Source organism: Carcharhinus amblyrhynchos, chromosome 5, assembly GCF_965287045.1.
Source record: "Carcharhinus amblyrhynchos chromosome 5, sCarAmb.v2.hapA, whole genome shotgun sequence".
NCBI lineage: Eukaryota > Metazoa > Chordata > Chondrichthyes > Carcharhiniformes > Carcharhinidae > Carcharhinus > Carcharhinus amblyrhynchos.
The window spans coordinates 86,878,839-86,896,737 of NC_137328.1; the positions used below are offsets into that span (position 1 = coordinate 86,878,839).

Genomic DNA, 17,899 nt, shown 5'->3' on the forward strand with positions numbered 1-17,899 from the left:
TTCCTTACTCTCTTGAGAAATTAGAGACACTGGTAGGCTTTCTTAACAATAATGTCTACATAGAGGGGCAGGACGGGTTGCTGGTGATCTGGATACCTAAAAATTTGAAGCTCTTGACCATTTCTACTTCATCCCCTTTGATGTAGGTAGGGCCATGTCCCCCACTATGCTTTCTGAAGTTGACGACGATCTCCTTCATTTTGCTGACATTGAGGAAGAGATTATTGTTGTCGCAACAGTTCACCAGATTCTCAATCTCTTTCCTGTACTGTGCCTCATCATTGTTTGAGATCTGATCTGCAATGGTGATGTCATCAGCAAACTTGAAAATCAAGTTGGGGGGAATTTGGCCACACAGTCAGAGGTGTATAAAGAATTTAGTAAGAGGCTGAGGACAGCATTGTGGACCAGCTGTGTTGAGGATGATCTGGTGTTGTGGAGTCCTTAGTGACTGATCTGAGGTTTCTGAAGTTTAGGATCCAGTTACATGTCCAGGGCCATGAAGTTTGGAGATGAGTCTTGTAGGAATAATGGTGTTAAAGGCTGAGCTATAGCCTGAAGAGAAGTCTGACATTGGTGTCTTTGTTAGCTAGGTATTCTAGAGTGGAGTGTAAGGCCAGGGAGATGGCATCTGCTGTGAACCTGTTGCAGTGATAGGTAAACTGTAGTGGATCCAAGTAGTCTGAGAGGCAGGAATTGATTTGCGCCATGACTAAACTTTCGAAGCACTTCATAATGATGGATGTCAGAGCCACCGGACAATAGTCATTGAGGCATGCTGCTTGGCATTTCTCTGGTACCAGGATGATGGATGTCTTCTTGAAACAGGTAGGGACCTCAGATTGGTGTAAAGGGAGCTTGAAGATGTCTGTGAATACCCTTGCCAGCAGGTCTGTGCAAGACCTGAGTGCTCATCCGGGTACCCCATCTGGGTCAGTTGCTTTCCGTGGGTTAACTTTTGAGAAGGCTACTCTGACATCAGCAGTGGTGACCTTGGATACAAGTTCGTCTGAGGCTTCCGGGATGGAGGGCATGCTCTCACTGACCTCTTGTTCAAAATGGGCTTAGAATGCATTGAGCTCATTGGCAAAGGATGCTTTGGAGCTGCTGATTTTATCTGCCTTCATTTTGTAACCTGTATGTCTTGCAGACCTTGCTATGGTCAGCGAGGGTCTGTGTGGCTAACCTGGCATTTCAGGTTGGTATGGTACTGTCTTTGGCATCTTTAATGGATCTCTGTAGATCATATCTGGCTTTCTTGTATTGGTCAGGGTTGCCTGACTTGAATGCCTCAGACCTGGACTTCAGTAGGTAGTGAATATCCTAGTTCATCCACGGTTTCTAGTTGGGAAACACACAAATTTGCTTTTTTAGCACATAGTCTTCTACACGATTACTAATGAAGTCAGTTATTGCAGTGGTGTACTCGTTCAGGCTGACCGCAGAGTTTTTAAATACTGACTAGAGTACTGACTCTAAGCAGTCCCGTAGAGGTCATTCAATTCCTCAGACCAACATTAGTGAAAGTGGTCGCAAAGTATGTCCTTTCAAGAGGTATAGCAGCATTTAAATAACACTGGTTATACAGGCAATGAACAGGCTGCACTCAGTACTGATTTCAAACAGAAAGCGTTTAATGTGCTAAGGGTAACACAAAATACGGACAATGTAATTCTCTGTCTTAAAACAGGAGAGATAGCATAAAACTAAAGATTTCTGGTTGTTTGGCAGCTTGGTAAGGCTCCTGCTCTGCCCAAGACTGTAAGAAACTACAAAGGGTCATGAATGTAGCCCAGTCCATCACTCAAACCAGGCTCCCATACATTGACTCTGTGTACACTTCCTGCGGCCTTAGAAAAACAGCCAGCATAAGTAAGGATCCCATGCACCGCAGACATACTCTCTTCCACCTTCTTTGCGAAAAACATCCGAAAGTCTGAGGTCACAGGCAAACCAACTCAAGTACAGCTTCTTCTCTGTGCCATCAGACTTTTGAATGGACCTACCTTGCACTAAGTTGAACCTTTCCTTCTCTATGAGTGGGATACTTTGTATAGCGCCCAAGACACGATACTTTTCATTGTATACTAATACATGTGACAATAATAAATCAAATTAAAATATAGTTGTCTTTCCCCTTCCAGTGAGGCGGAATTGCCATGAATCAACTGTGCGTGTGTTTCTGCGAAACAAGATTATAATCCTGCCATGCCAGTTTCCCAAAATAGAAACAGAATTAGTTTACAGATAATTTTCAGGGCGTAGCGCTGCTGATTATTTAAAAATCCCAAGAAGGGTGGTGGCTCCTTTCGGTCGAAACCCCGCCGCTGACTCCACCGATTGGCAATGATCTCGAACTACATCTCAGCTCCTCGGCCGCAGTCATGGGGAAAGTGAAGAGTTTTACCATCCTCTATGACCGTGCTGTTGACAACTGCGTCCCCACCTACAGCAGCGGGGAGTGGGTCTCTGGCCGGATTATTGTAGAGCTTGACGCTCAGATCGAGGTGAAAGTTCTTAAAATTCACGCCAAGGGACAAGCCTATGTTCACTGGACGGAGACACACAAATCGGGTTCCAATTCTCGCACTCGACACTACACACAGCAGATCAGATACTTCAAACACGAGTACTTTCTCATCGGAACTGGTAAGTTTGACTCATTTACGTATTTGGAGTGCTCCATGTAAATCCGCCTGCCATTACTGGGAAAAGTCTGGAAGTGCTGTGGGCAACATTACATTTTTACTTTAAAAAAAGAACAAACAGGAAGTGATGGAAATACTCCGGCACTTTGTACTTTTATTTCAGATTCCCACCAATCGGAGTATTTTCCTTTGACTGCATCTTTTTAAGTTTTTGCAAATACGAAACTTCGAAATGATATTGTTGTCAACACTTCAAGTTTCACGTGTGCAGTTTCAGGGGCACAAGCTGCATTTTTTTTGCATCGTACCAGCTGTCATAGGGTTGGGGAATTTCCCCGAGGCATCATGATGTTGAAGCGCCATACAATTTGCAAATATCTGGTTGTGTTTACAATGACCCGGATCTTGCTGTTGATCAAAAGAAACTGACAGTAACTCCTGGTCTCCGTGTGGCGCACAGCTAAACAGGGGAAACTTGCATCATCTCTGCTCTGGCACAGGACGTGCTGATTAAAGATCCTCCTAGATTAAAACTGAGAAATCACATGGTGTGAATTTGCTATTGTAATCCTGATGTAAAAATCCTTGTCATTCAGAGTGGTGCCTCGTTGAAAGAGATGCAAATAGGGTTTAAACGATTACCAATGGTGATGAAAAACGTATTTTAAAATTGAGAAACTTTAAATTTCACAAATATGATTTTAAAAATCCAAAACTTTTTTTTCAAAATGATATTTTAGGTTCTACTTAAATCTCTATCTCAATCTTAATTTCACTTTTAGAGCAAGTTTAGATTCACCAGGATGTTTCCTGGTCTGGAGGTTCTTGGCTATGAGGGGAGGTTGAATAAGGGAGGATTGTTTTCACTGGAAAGACGGAGGCTTTTTCCAAGGGTGAAGGTGTCAATTACAAGCAGGCACAGGTTCAAGGTGAGAGGGGGAAAGTTTAAGGGAGATGTGTGCGTGATATTTTTCACGCACAAAGTGATGGGTGCCTGGAATGCACTGCCAGATGAGGTGGTGGAAGCAGGCACATTAGCCACAATTAAGAGGCATCTAGATGGGTACATGAATAGGGAGGGAATAGAGGGATACAGACCCAGTAAGGGCAGAAGGTATTTTTTAGGTAGGGCATCATAGGCCTAATGGAACCCAGTTTGGGAGATACTATTTTAATGTAATTGACTCCTTATCCTTTTTGATGACATTATTGTTGCAGAACACTAGAACTCTCCCAAAGCTGGCAACAGAATGTAATGTGAAATCCACACTAAAGTTATTGCTTGATGTTTGTGTGCAGCTCACTATAACACACAGAAATTTAAAGTTTTTAAAAATTTATTGAGTAGTCACAAGCAAGCTTACATTAACACAGCAATGAAGTTACTGGGGTGGCACGGTGGCACAGTAGTTAGCAGTGCTGCCTCACAACATCAGAGACCCAGGTTGATTCCCGGCTTGTCTGTGTGGAGTCAGCAGGTTCTCCCCATGTCTGCGTGGGTTTCCTCCGGGTGCTCCAGTTTCTTCCCACAGTCGGAAAGACAAGCTGGTTAGGTGCATTGGCCATGCTAAATTCTCCTTCAGTGAACCCGAACAAGCACCAGAGTGTGGCGACTAAGGGATTTTCACAGTAACTTCATTGCAGTGTTAATGTAAGCCTACTTGTGACTAATAAATAAACTTTAACTTTTACTTTACTGTGAAAATTAGAGTAGGTCACCAGGCTCTTCAAACCTGCCCTGCCATTCAATACGATCATGGCTGATCTATGCTGGCCTCAATTCCTTTACTGTGCCGTTTTCCCACAAACCTCTATTCCTTGATCCATCAAATATTTATCCACCTCCACTTTAAATGCTTCTAATAATCCAGCCTCCACTACCCTTTGGTGCAGAGAATTCCAGTACAGCACAGAAAACAGTACAACACAGGAAACAGGCCCTTCGGCCCTCCAAAAATTCCAGAGATTCACCACCCTCTATGAGAAGAAATTTCTATGTACCTCAGTTGTAAATGACCAGCCCTTTATCTTGTAGCTATGTCTCCTTGTTCGAGACTCTCCCACCAGTGAAATCATCTCACCGTCTACCCTGCCAAGCTCCCTCAGTATCTGATATGTTTGAATAAGGTCACCCCTCACTCTTCTAAACTCCAAGGAATACAGATCCAACTATTTAGTCATTCTTGATTTGAACCTGTAAGGTCAGCGTTGAGTGGCATCACTCTGACACTAGGCACAAAATCTAGGCCAACATGCTTGCTTATAAAGTTTGGGCAGTTGTATGTTTCTCCTTGTAGTTTTGTGCCAATAGCTGTTACATTTAGAGCTATCCACTCAATCACCCATGAGTGGAAACAATCTTTCATTTTACCAAGTTAAAGGCCCCCGATGACACTTGCTTTTTTTACTGCTGTAACTCTGCGTGTCTCAGTTTTAAATTTTGGTACTACGTGCAAAAAGCAATGGGACCTGATGCAATGGGACCGCACTCATGGACACAATTTTGCCACTCAGTAAGGGTTAGTGGTCTAGAGGTACACCTATAATCAATCCCATCACCTGGAAATATTGTCATAGTGTCTGAACTAGTGGTGCATTCATTTCCAAGATCTGGACCTGTCTTTTTAAAAGTTAATACCCTTTTTCCATGTTTTTTAGTATACTTACCACCCATTGAGCACAATAAAAGGCCCCATATATTATCAGTTTAGTAAACCTGTCTGCTTAACTTATTGGTCAACTCATTCCTGGATAAAATTAAAATCCTCCTCAAAGAGCACTATACCAGTTCTTGTCTTGTTTCCACTCATTCATGGCTCATAGATAACATTGGCAAAGCCAGCATTTATTCCCCATCCTTAATTGCCCTCAAGAAGATGATGTGGTGCTGTTTATTGAAGTGCTGCAGTCCATGTGGTTTAGGTGAAGGGGTATGGTGCCAGGTTGCTGTTAGGGAGGTGGTAGTGTTCCAAGGCACCTGCTGCCCTGTTCCCTCTAGATAGTAGAGGTCATGGATTTGGAAATGTTACTGAAGGAGTGTTGGTGAATTGCAACAGTGCATTTGTAGATGGTGCATACTGCTGTCAGTCACTGTACATCAGTGGTGGAGGGAGTGAATGTTCAAAGTGGTGGATGGGATGGGCTGCTTTGTCCTGGATGACTCGAGTGTTGTAGATGCTGGACTTTGAGGAGTCGAGAGGTTATTCTGCAGAATTCTGATCTGCTCTTGTCAGCGCAGTTATGGCTGGTCGAATCCTGTTTCTCACATATCAAAGGTGGTTTTAGTGTTGTGCCAACTAGGCTTGCAAGTCTGTAAGATCCCCTGATATGGGATATCCCAGACTTTGGGATATGACAAAAAAAAGCAACAGATAATGATGATGTCAGTGCAAGTTGAAAGAATATATTAAGTAAATGATACTTAACAATCGGCAATAGTTGAGCAACTGCTTTTGGTCCATACTCCTGGACGTGGACAACTTTGTTCTCTCCAGGATCTTTACTTCTGTGGCTCCTCCCTCTGTATGCCGCAATTCTCAAGATCGATACTTTTATTCCCACCTGAGGTCTGCGTATGTGCACCTCCCCAGATACAGACTTGGCTACCCTTGCATATGTGTGGCCTGGCCATTTTACTCCAGGCCCATCCCTACCATTTTTGTGCTATTTTCTGTTCACATGCCATCCAGGCATCACTTTTGGCATCAGAACAGCAAGTTTTCTGTGGGAATTGCTTAACCTTTTATCCACAGTACAAATCAAACATTCATGTAATTCAAAACTTCTCCACAAAATTCAATCAACATATTAGTGGGAACACCTTCATAAGTAAATAAAGCAACACTTCTACAATTTCCCACAGCCGACCTGTCATACTGTACTGTAGGAGTGTTAGCCTATGAAGGTGGCGTGTGTGGAATTTTTAAAAAATGCTGTGAAATTGGTCATCCTGACCCAGAACTTTGGATCTCTGGATGCGTGTACCCTGGAGGTACACTCCCCCAACCAAGATGCACTGGGTGATTCTTCATAAGTCCCCACACACAGATTGCATGGGAATTACCTGGAAAATTCGAACTCAAGGAATGCAATTCCTTTGTGTCTGGAACCCTTCAAAACACAAATCGGACTCTTTGGATGGGTCTGACTTATACTTTCCAAAATTGTTATCCAGGAAATGTTAGAACTATTAAAACCAGTTGTAACATCTGGGTAACTATACAAGAGACATCCCCTCACTCACCTGCCACACTATGCCTCCCCTAACTCCCACCCTACCAATTTACCCCCTTGCCCAACTACTGGCCAGTCTACCCACCTCTCCCATCAATTCAACCTGGCACCATACTCCTTCACCTATTTTACACACTTGGGTTCTCTTCATAGCTTCTCAAAGTGGCTTCGGGACCTTTTAAACAACCCAGAATATAGCAACAAGTGCTATAAAAAGGGGTTGACTTCCCCCCGTGATTCTGCACTATGAGGAAAAACTCCCAATGCAGGTAGCTCCGCATTTCTGAAGTGGCCCGGTTCAGAGGTCCCGGTGAAAAATGCGGTGCTCTGGTACAAGTTAAGTAAACAAGAGCAGAGTGGCGGTCCAACGGCAATTGGCGCTCCTTTCAAGATTTGGATTCCTGTGATCAATTGCATAGGCTCTCCAACTATTTAGTTTACCTCCTGCCATTACCTATAGCAACAGTGATTGTCCATCCATCATTCCTAGAATGGCCAAGGTGCAATATGTGAAAAATACCTTACATGACAGATTCTCATCATTTGATTGTGATTATGATGCTGTCCATATTTGGATAAATTATACTTCACTTCACTTATGGTTGTGACCAGAGAAGCTATTTCCTTTTGACACACCATGAGGGCTGCTGTCGTTTGAACACAAAATAATGACCTAGTTTTTAAACTTCAAAACCTTCTAGCCACCTAAAGGTTATATAATTATATCTGATTATTGTAGTCCATGTTTAATCATGTTTCTGCACTTAAAATTAGGAAAAATTACTCATCCTGCAATTAGTTTTGCAATAGACAAAATAAGATCGTTTATAAGAACATAAGAACATAAGAAATAGGAGCAGGAGTAGGCCATCCAGCCCTTCGAGCCTGCCCTGCCATTCATAAGATCATGGCTGATCTGTCATGGCTCAGTTCCACATTCCCGCCCTCTCCCCATAACCTTTAATCCCCTCTCTTGTCAAAAACCCATCAACCCACGTATTAAAAATATTTAGCGAGGTAGCCTCCACCACTTCAACGGGCAGAGAATTCCAGAGATTCACCACCCTTTGAGTGAAGAAGTTCCTCCTCAACTCCATTCTAAACCGCACCCCCTTTATCTTGAGGCTGTGCCCCCTAGTCCTACTGTCCTTTCTGAGCGGGAAGAGTCTCTCCACCTCTATCCTATCCATCCCATTCATCATCTTATACGTCTCAATGAGATCTCCCCTCATTCTTCTAAACTCTTAACGAGTACAAGCCTAGTTTATTCAGCCTCTCCTCATAGCTCAACCCCCTCAACTCCGGCATCAGCCTATTAAACCTCCTCTGCACTCCCTCCAAGGCCAAAATATCCTTGTGTAAGTACGGCGCCCAAAACTGCACACAGTACTCCAGCTGCGGCCTCACCAATGCCCTATACAGCTGCAGCAAAACCTCCCTACTTTTATATTCAATCCCCCTCGCTATGAAGGCCAGCATCCCATTTGCCTTCCTGACCATCTGTTGCACCTGCAAGCTGGGTTTTTGCGACCCATGCACAAGGAACCCGAGGTCCCTCTGCACCGTCGCCTGCTGCAGTTTTTCGCCCCGTAAGTAATAATCCTTCCTACCATTATTCCTACCAAAGTGGACCACCTCGCACTTGCCAACATTAAATTCCATTTGCCAGTTCCTGGCCCATTCACCCAGCCTATCTAGATCCTTCCGCAGACTCTCCACACCCTCCGCACAATTTGCCGTTCCACCAATCTTATGCTGTGAATAAAGAGGTAGGAAGGTGGCTAGTGACAATTCTACAATCCTTTGGCCTCCACCCTGATTAAATTGGTATTAGGAAACCCTGTGTTTGGTCTTCCCCTCCCACTGCAATCCATGCCCACACATGCTGCCAGTGGTATTAACCCTGTAGTGGGCGGAAAGCCCATCATGCAGGGAATAAGCCGACCTATGTAGGTTACTTCAGCCTCCCAAGGGAAGGGTCCCTCATTCAAAGACACTTGGTGTGTGATCAAGGAACCAAGCATCAGGAGGGGTGGGCTTGCAGAGAACTGAGCCATGCTCTTTCTGCAGATCTTCCTCCTCCCCCTTGACCCCTATTGTGCCACTCCCATCACTCACCAATGCCTGAGTCCCTGTTGCAGGATGGGGATGGAATATGCATTACTGGCAGCAGCCACTGCTTTGCTTGTGGCACTGCTATCCAGGATAGCTGTTGGACTCTGCTTGGGCAGCAACTCCCAGCAGATAAGCTGCTGCTGTCCAGTTAAGCACCTTTCATTAAAAAGGCAATGTGGGCTTTCACTGATAGGCAAGACCATCCTTGCCTCTGTTTAAAGGCTTACTCATGTGTTACTCCTGCTCGTATCAATCCTGGCATCATTAACCGGCTATCCAATCAACTGAGCTAAACTGACTCACTGCTGATGCCAGACCTGTACCAGACAATGGTTATATAGTGTAATATCTTGGAAAGAATGGTGACCACCAAATGGAGTAATTAAAGGATTATTTATTAACAGGAATAACTGCTTACAGAGCATGAGAAAGATGCTACACAGTCTCCAGACTGCCTGAGAGAGCCTGCGCTCAGGCCTAGGATTCATGTGTTCCCACCTGATTGGCCAAATGAGTTACATGCCCCTCTGAAACTTTGCCTCTTAAAGGGGCTTACTACAACATCCCTCCCATTTTAAGTCCCTTATTAACACATATCAACAAAAGTTAAACTATTTACAATATAACACCATACAGTCCATTATAAAGTCAGTCTGTCCAGGGATTTCTTCTCCCTCTGGGAGCGATACAGTCAACAGGGGGAGCCTCATCAGCAGAGATAGACTTGGTCTGACTTTCAGAAATGGGACTTCCAGCTTGTCAATGTGCATCAGTACAGATCACTTCTCCATTTCCCACAGGAACACTACTCAACCTTTCCTCGGGCTGAGTAAGTTTCCTTCCTGCTTTCAACCACAACAACCTCACTGGTGGGTATACTCAGAGAGGACATCCCCATTGCTTCTCGATGCAACTTCCTTCTTCTTAAGTGATCTGTATGCTTTTCAATAGTTTACCTTGAACTTCTGCTTCATACAATACAGGGCCTGTCCTGGCCACATCAACACCTAGGACCCAACCCTGACCTATCCCAAAATTGTTAGTGTACACTAGATTATCCATGATGAACGTTCGCTCGGGCTTTGTCGAAACATAATGTCTCTTTTGCACACTCTGCTTCGCCTCCACCCTGGAAACTCCAGGCCCAACCTTGTTCAACTACCCATCAGCAACTTGGCAGGAGTTACTCCAGTGGTCATGGGGGGTCTTGTCATTCTATAGGTAATACAAAAACGCGCTCATTTGGTCTGCAGGGATGGTGGTGGTTGCTTCTGCACGGCTGCTCAAAAGTTTGCACAGCCCTCTCAGCCAGTCCATTTGAGGAGGGAAGGTAAGGTGCAGTATGGATATGCTTATGTCATTTAACAATATGAAATGCTGGAACTCCTTACTGGTAAATGCTATCCCATTGTCCCGCTGTCATACACCTCTGGCAAATTATTGATGGCAAAGGTTTGCCTTAACTTTTCCACTGTTGCAAAAGAAGTCATGGACTTCATTTCATAGATGTTTAGCCATTTTGAGTGTGCATCCACAATAAGTGGGAACATTGTGCCCAAGAATGAGCTTACAAAATCAACGTGGAGTCTCAAAGCTGCCCTGCAAGTGATCACACATGCAGGCAACTCCATGACGTCATCATGAATGGATATTCTATGATGTTTAAAGGGCTTCCCCATGAACTCTGTATTTTTAATGCAATGGGAGAGGTGTTAACTATGCAGGAAGGACTGATACTACATGACCAGAGGTTCGTCATCCCCAGCTCTCTGCAGAAGTACACACCCAGCAACTCTACCAAGGGCATCCTGGGCAGAAGCAAAAAGTGTAAGGCAAAGGAAATAATGTACTGGTCTTCAATGTACAGTGATATAGAAAGGGAAGAGTTTCAAATATGCACTATGCATCAAGCCAAATCAAACCAAAGAACTATTGCATCTGCATGAAGTCCCAGACCTTCCATGGTCACTCACTGCACAGATAATTCTCAGTTATTAATACGCAGGGTGAAGTTGATTACTTGCTCAACATGAAGAATACCACAGTAATTGGAAAGCTGAAGAGATGCTTAGATACACATAGCATTCCACAAAGGCTGTAAGAAGTTCAAAGACTTTTCTCATACATGAGATTTTGAACATATTACAACAGCCCCCAACCTACAATTGAATGATTTGGCAGAGCAAACAGTACATTCAGCAAAGCACTTCCTCAAAAAATGCCTCCACAACACAGACTTGTATACCACACTATTTAGTCTGTGTAATCTGCCAAGAGAGGCTCTGCTTTCCCTAGCACACAGAATGTTCTCCACATACACCAAAACCATGATCGCTGTCACCAACACCCTGTTGCAACCCAAAGTAGAAACAAATGTTAGGGAAGCCCACATGAATCTATAACAAAAAGATACAATTACCATAACTGCTGTAGACTCTACATTCTAGAACCGAGCTGCACAGTCAAAGTGCAAACCACATGTGGCTATGATAAACTGGTAGTGGTCTACAACCATGTCTCCCAACCAGTCACATGGTCATCTCAGATCATGCCCTGCATGTCAGGAACTGCCATTATCTGTTACAGGTACCTAACCCAACACTGCCAACTGTCATGGATGTAGTCTATATGGATTTTAGTAAAGCGTTTGACAAGGTCCCTCATGGCAGGCTGGTGCAAAAGGTTAAATCTCACAGGATAAAAGGTGAGCTAGCTAGATGGGTGGAGATCTGGCTTGGCCATAGAAGACAGAGGGTTATAGTGGAGGGGCCTTTTTCCAATTGGAGGTCTGGGACTAGTGGTGTTCCGCAGGGCACTGTACTGGGACCTCTGCTGTTTGTGATATATATAAATGATTTGGAAGAAGATGTAGCTGATGTGATCAATAAGTTTGCAGACGACACAAAGATTGCTGGAGTTGCAGATAGTGATGAACATTGTCAGAGAATACAGCAGGATATAGATAGGCTGGAAAATTGGGCGGAGAAATGGCAGATGGAATTTAATCCAGATAAATGCGAAGTGATACATTTCAGTAGATCTAATGTAAGGGGGAACTACACAGTAAATGGCAGAACCATCAGGAGTATAGACACAGAGGGACCTGGGTCTGCAAGTCCACAGATCCCTAAAGGTAGTAGCACAGGTGGAGAGGGTGTTAAAGAATGCATATGGCATGCTTGCCTTTATTGGACGGGGCATAGAATATAAAAGTTGGCATGTGATGTTGCAGCTATATAGAACATTGGTTAGGCCACATTTGGAATACAGCATCCAGTTCTGGTCACCGCACTACCAGAAGGACGTGGAGGCTTTCGAGAGAGTACATAAAAGGTTTACCAGGATGTTGCCTGGTATGAGGAGAGATTGGGTAAACTGGGGTTGTTTTCCCTGGAAAGATGGAGGATGAGGTGCGACCTAATAGAGGTGTATAAAATTATGAAGGGCATAGATAGGGTGAACAGTGGGAAGCTTTTTCCCAGGTCGGAGGTGACGAACACAAGGGGTCACAAGTTGAAAGTGAGGGGGGCAAGGTTCAACACAGATTCAGGGGGACGTATTTTACACAGAGGATGGTGGGGGCCTGGAATACATTGCCAAGCAAGGTGGTTGAGGAGGACACGCTGGGATCGGTTAAGACTTACCTAGATAGCCACATGAACAGACTGGAAATAGAGGGATACAAACGAATGATCTAGTTGGGTGCATGAGCGACGCAGGCTTTCAGGGCCGAAGGGCCTGTTCCTGTGCTGTATTGTTCTTTGTTCTTTGTCACAGAAGTCCACAATCTACATCCCCTGCACTGGTGGAGATGGAGCCTCTTCCTGCCACCAAAGTAGATGTTATGCACACTCCAGGCATGCCTGATGCCATTCACCATGTGAACAGTAACCTGGGTGTATCCCAACATAGACAACTGGTGTAAATTACACACTCTGGGGGCTGAGCAGACCAAACCCCAAGCTCAAGGACTATATTTACTGACTTAGGTGTACATATGGGCACATGTGCATACCTTTTGTTAAAAAGTGAGGGTGGTGAAAAGGACATGCTTGGGCTTTGTTTCTGATTTTGTGGTACAAGTTCATGTTTTGTGCAATTTAAATGTTCAATATTCTTTCAACATTGTTTTTTGCACATGAGTATGGATCATCCCAGCTGAAATGGAGAAGATGTAGAAATGTGTATTCATTTATATATATTACCATGACCTGTACACAGGAAGTATCATGTTGGCAGCTTGAGAGTTCTCACCAGTGTGGCTACAGGCAAGGTGTGTAAGAGCTGCTGAAGATCTGGGTGGCACAGTGGTTAGCACTGTTGCCTCACAGTGCCAGGGACCTGGGTTCGATTCCCGGCTTGCTTCATTGTCTGTGTGGGATATACACATTCTCCCTTTGTCTGTGTGGGTTTCCTCCACTTTTTGAAAGATACGCTGGTTAGGTGCATTGACCCGCATAGACGCCAGATTGTGGCGACTAGGGGAATTTCACAGTAATTTAATTGCAGTGTTAATGTAAGCCTTATTTGTGACTAATAAATAAGCTTTAAAACTTTTAAGATCTTAGAATAAACCGTTCAGAGTTGTAATCCTTTGTTACATGATGGCCGCACCCAGTGAATGGGCAAGAGATTAATTTTGTAATATGACCTCCATGCGAGTAACCCGCATTCTCCACCAGCTCCTTTGAAAAAGGGAGAAGGGGATTTTCTGAAAGCATTGTGAGAATTTAACTGCATCAGTTTGAATTGCAACAAAGAGTGTGCGTTCCCTGAGCAGACTGTCAGTGTCATCTGGCAGAATGCCTCATCACCAGAACTCACAAACAAGCACCAAGACCTGGCTTGGCTGGTGGTGAGAAGGGCACTCCCCGTCAGATCCTTTACGCACGCTTGAGGTCTCAACATCACCGCACGCTGCCCTTGAAGCGGCTGCGGGGGTGGTGAGGTGGTCGCACACCTCCTTGTGGAATGTGCCTTTGCAAAGAAGGTCTGGAGTGAGATGCAGTGGTATTTGTCGAGGTTCGTCCCGAACAGCTCGGTGACACAAGACTCTGTGCTCTATGGGCTATTTCTGGGGACGCACACCGAGACAAATATCAGTTGCTGCTGGAGGGTCATCAACTTGGTGGAGGACGCACTTTGGTCCACCCGAAACTTGCTGATCTCCCAGTTGAAAGAATTGTCCTCAACTGAGTGTTGCAGACTGGCACATTCCAAGATCCAGGGCTACGTGCTGAGGGATGCGCTGAAGCTTGGGGTAGCCGCTGCAAAGGCACAATGGGGAAAGGCCACACTATAAGGCCTTTGAACGGAGGCAGACCGAGGGCCCGGGAACTCAGAGTACCCTCGACCTGCGTAACTGTGTGCCAATCTGAGAAATAAAGAACACAGTAAAATCTGAGGCATGTATACTGTTTTAAGCAATGAAATGTAATGAATGTAATGTGTAAATAAGCATAGTATTGTACTGGAAAAAAGATTTTGTTTTGCATTGTTTGTAATGTTTTTGCAATAGGTGATTTGAGGTTTTTTTAATGAATAAAGTAAATGAAGTATGTGCGTTCTGAGAAATGATTCAGCAGCGACTGTCCTATTTCTCAAACCTTACGCAAATTTCGGAGCGCTGACGGCAATTGCAAAACGGGGTGTGGTGTCTGTCTTTCGTTGGATTCATGTCTCTCTGACCATCCAGAACCCGCCCCATCTTCCACCCGTTAGTGCAGGAGATGCTCTCGAACTACACCTCAGCACTTCGGCCGCAGTCATGGGGAAAGTGAGGAGTTTTACCATCCTTTATGACCGTGCTGTTGACAACTGCGTCGCCACCTACACCAACGGGGAGTGGATCTCTGGCCGGATTGTTGTACAGGTGGACGCTGAGCTCGAAGTGAAAGCTCTTAAAATTCACGCCAAGGGAGAAGCCTATGTTCACTGGACAGAGAGTGATGGATCAGATTCGGACAGCCAAAGCTACTCTCAGCGGATCAGATACTTCAAACACAAGCAACTGCTGCTGGGTAAGTGCGTCCCTGCATTGCAAAGAAACCTCAAACATCTGAAATCGACAACAGTTCCTTTTCAGTGAATCACAATTGATCTGTGCGGGTCCACTAATATTGTGATGAACTGAGGTAGGAACAAAGTCTGGAAGGTTTCTCCAACCCAACATTTTCACCGTAACAAAAAAAAACCTTCCCAGCGATTTAGTTCCGATTTCCAGCATCGGCAGCAGTTTGCTTTTACTGTATTTTAAAGGTTTTTTTTTGCAAATGAGCAACAGGTTAAATGATACTGTTGACAGCATTAAATCAGTTCCGAGTTTGCAGGAGTGAAAAAAAAGCTTGGAGCCACAAGCTTCCTTTCTTTTGGTTGTGAAATGAGTTGGACAAATTCCAGGAAGCTTGGGCATGTTGGAGTTGCTCCAGAAGTTGCCATCATGAATTGGGTTTACATTACTGATGTAAAGATGTTTGGTTACAAGTGTCAGTGGTGACTGCTGCCTGTAGGTTATTGCTGTCTGGTGACGGCGAACCTGGGTTATCATGGCACCTAGGAATTTGGGAGTCCGTGTCCATAACTCACCCAAAGCTTGCATGCAACTTCAGCAAGCAATAGGGAAGGAGATGTTGCAATTTTGAGCCAGATTTCTTCAAATAATGAATTTGGAAAGAGGTTCAAAGTTCTGTTTGTGCTTTCTCCAACTTCTTAAAAGATTAAATGCAATTGGGAAGTGTAGATGCTGCGGTTTGACCCCATTGTTTACTGACAACACCGTGGTTTGGGATGATGGTTTTATTTCTGCTCCGCACCATCTAGCAGTCCTGTACATAACACTTAGCAGCAGAATGGTAAACTCCAGCCCAACTTTCAGGAGAGGTGTTAGAAAACAAATCTATATGCAGGGAGTGGTGGTTTGGAACTCTCTTCCTCAAATGGCAGTGGATGCTGATTCGGTTGTTAGTTTTAAGTCTGAAATAGGCAGATTTTTATTGAGCAGATATATCAAGGGATATGGGCCTAGAGTGGGTACGTGAGGTTAGGCCGCAGATCAGCCATGATCTTATTAAATGGTGGAGTGAGCTTGTGGGACTGAATGGCCTAGCCCTGTTTCTATATTCTCTTCACAAAATTTGAATCCCCAGTATGTGACAATTACAAGAGCAGAATCCTGCCTGTACAAGATTGCACAGCCACAGTAATGCATCTCTTGAAAAATGGACACAGGGCTCTATCAAATTCCTAACTTGCCAGTCCGAATCAAAGCAAACAGGAAATCTGTACAAGCTGTTCTTAATTTCTGCAATCCTTGAGAAATCTATACAGACTTGCACCACATTCCTGTTGTGAGAACACCATTAGTTTCTGCAATTCTTGAGAAATTGTGTGGATGGGATTTTCCAGCTGCGCTCACCCCAAGATGGAGAATCCCGCCTGAGATCAATGGATCTTTGCATAGTTTGTGTCCCACCCGGTACCATTCCTGTGGCGAGCAGGACGGGAAAATAACAACACATTTGGTATGTGTTTGTACCAAATTATTTATCATACAAAATTGAAATCATGTGTCCTAAGAATCTGGGTAAGAAGAGCACAGTCTAAAGTACTGAACAGGGGCAAGAGCAGGACCAATAGAAAGGGGTCATAATGCAGTACTCACAGCTGCTCCTGAATAGGTATTCTAAGTTAATTCATTGCACTGTCTCTGGACGTTGCTGTTCATAAGGTACAAGTCTCATCAAATCTCAACAGCAGTCTCCGATCGTTCGCCATCAGTGCATACAAAAAAAATTTCCTACTGAAGTAACTTTTAGTCTTATTGAGTGTGACCATAACTGAACAGAAGACAGCATTGGAAAGCCTGTCAGTAAATTGAAAGGCAATGCAAGAATTTAGTTATTTTGTTTGTAAAGAATCATAGAATCCCACCATGCAGAAGGAGGCCATTTGGGCCATCTAGTCAACACCAACCACAATCTAACCTCGGGCTCTTTCCCCGTAACCCCATGTATTTACCCTAGCTAGTCCCCCGACTCTATGGGGCAATTTAGCATAGCCAATCCACCTAGCTTCCACATCTTTGGATTGTGGGAGGAAACTGGAGCACACGGAGGCAATCCATGCAGACATGGGGAGAATGTGCAAACTCCGCACAGACAGTGACCCAAACCGGGACTCAAACTCAGGTCCCTGGCACTGTAGGGCAACAGGACTAACCACTGTGCCAATATGCCATCCACTGCCACTGTGCTGCCCACTTAGACTTTATTGACAATGTTGACAATTATAGACTACAATTATCACGTCACAGTGGCACAGTGATTAGCACAGCACCAGGGACCCAAGTTTAATTCACAACTTGAGTCATTGTCTGTGTGAGTTTGCACATTCTCCCCATATCTGCGTGGATTGCCTCTTGGTGCTCCGGTTTCCTCCCACAATCCAAAGATGTGCAGGCTAGGTGGATTGGCCATGCTAAATTGCCCCATAGTTTTGGGGGAACTAGCTAGGGTAAATGCATGGGATTATGGGGAAAGGGCCTGGATGCGATTGTGGTCGGTGCAGACTTGATGGGTCAGATGGCCTCCTTCTGCACTATAGGATTCTATGATATAGATTTTCTTTGTCTAGATAATCCGACTATCCATCAGGATCCTTAGTATCTTGTGGCTCCTAATAAGACCATTTCAATCAGCACTGGAGATCAGTTGGTATTCGCAAATGAATAAGCCTCACCGTACTTTTCAACAAAGTCTACTGGGATAACAAATGATCAATGCTAGGAACCAAGAAAACAAGAAGAGAAAATTCATTATGGAACCAAAAAGCATCATTAGGATTTGTTATCCAGTTTCCTGTTTGAATATTAACTCTGGTAAACCCTTGCAAAGATCCAGTGCAAC

The 17,899-nt window shown here is 44.3% G+C and overlaps 1 protein-coding gene across 2 annotated transcripts in view; it reads left to right on the forward strand.

Annotated features, from left to right (window-relative positions):
* The first annotated feature begins 1,648 nt into the window (after window positions 1-1,648).
* The window catches only part of LOC145343162 (arrestin domain-containing protein 3-like), a 40,129-nt gene continuing 23,878 nt past the window's right edge, over window positions 1,649-17,899 (forward strand). The window contains exon 1 of one of the 2 annotated variants that reach the window (XM_080189127.1): window positions 1,649-2,649. In XM_080189127.1, coding sequence (XP_080045253.1) covers window positions 2,385-2,649 — 265 coding nt within the window. In that variant the 5' untranslated portion in view covers window positions 1,649-2,384. Of the gene's footprint in view, window positions 2,650-14,710; window positions 15,017-17,899 lie in introns of those variants that run through there. The other variant, XM_080189128.1, reaches the window with a different exon arrangement.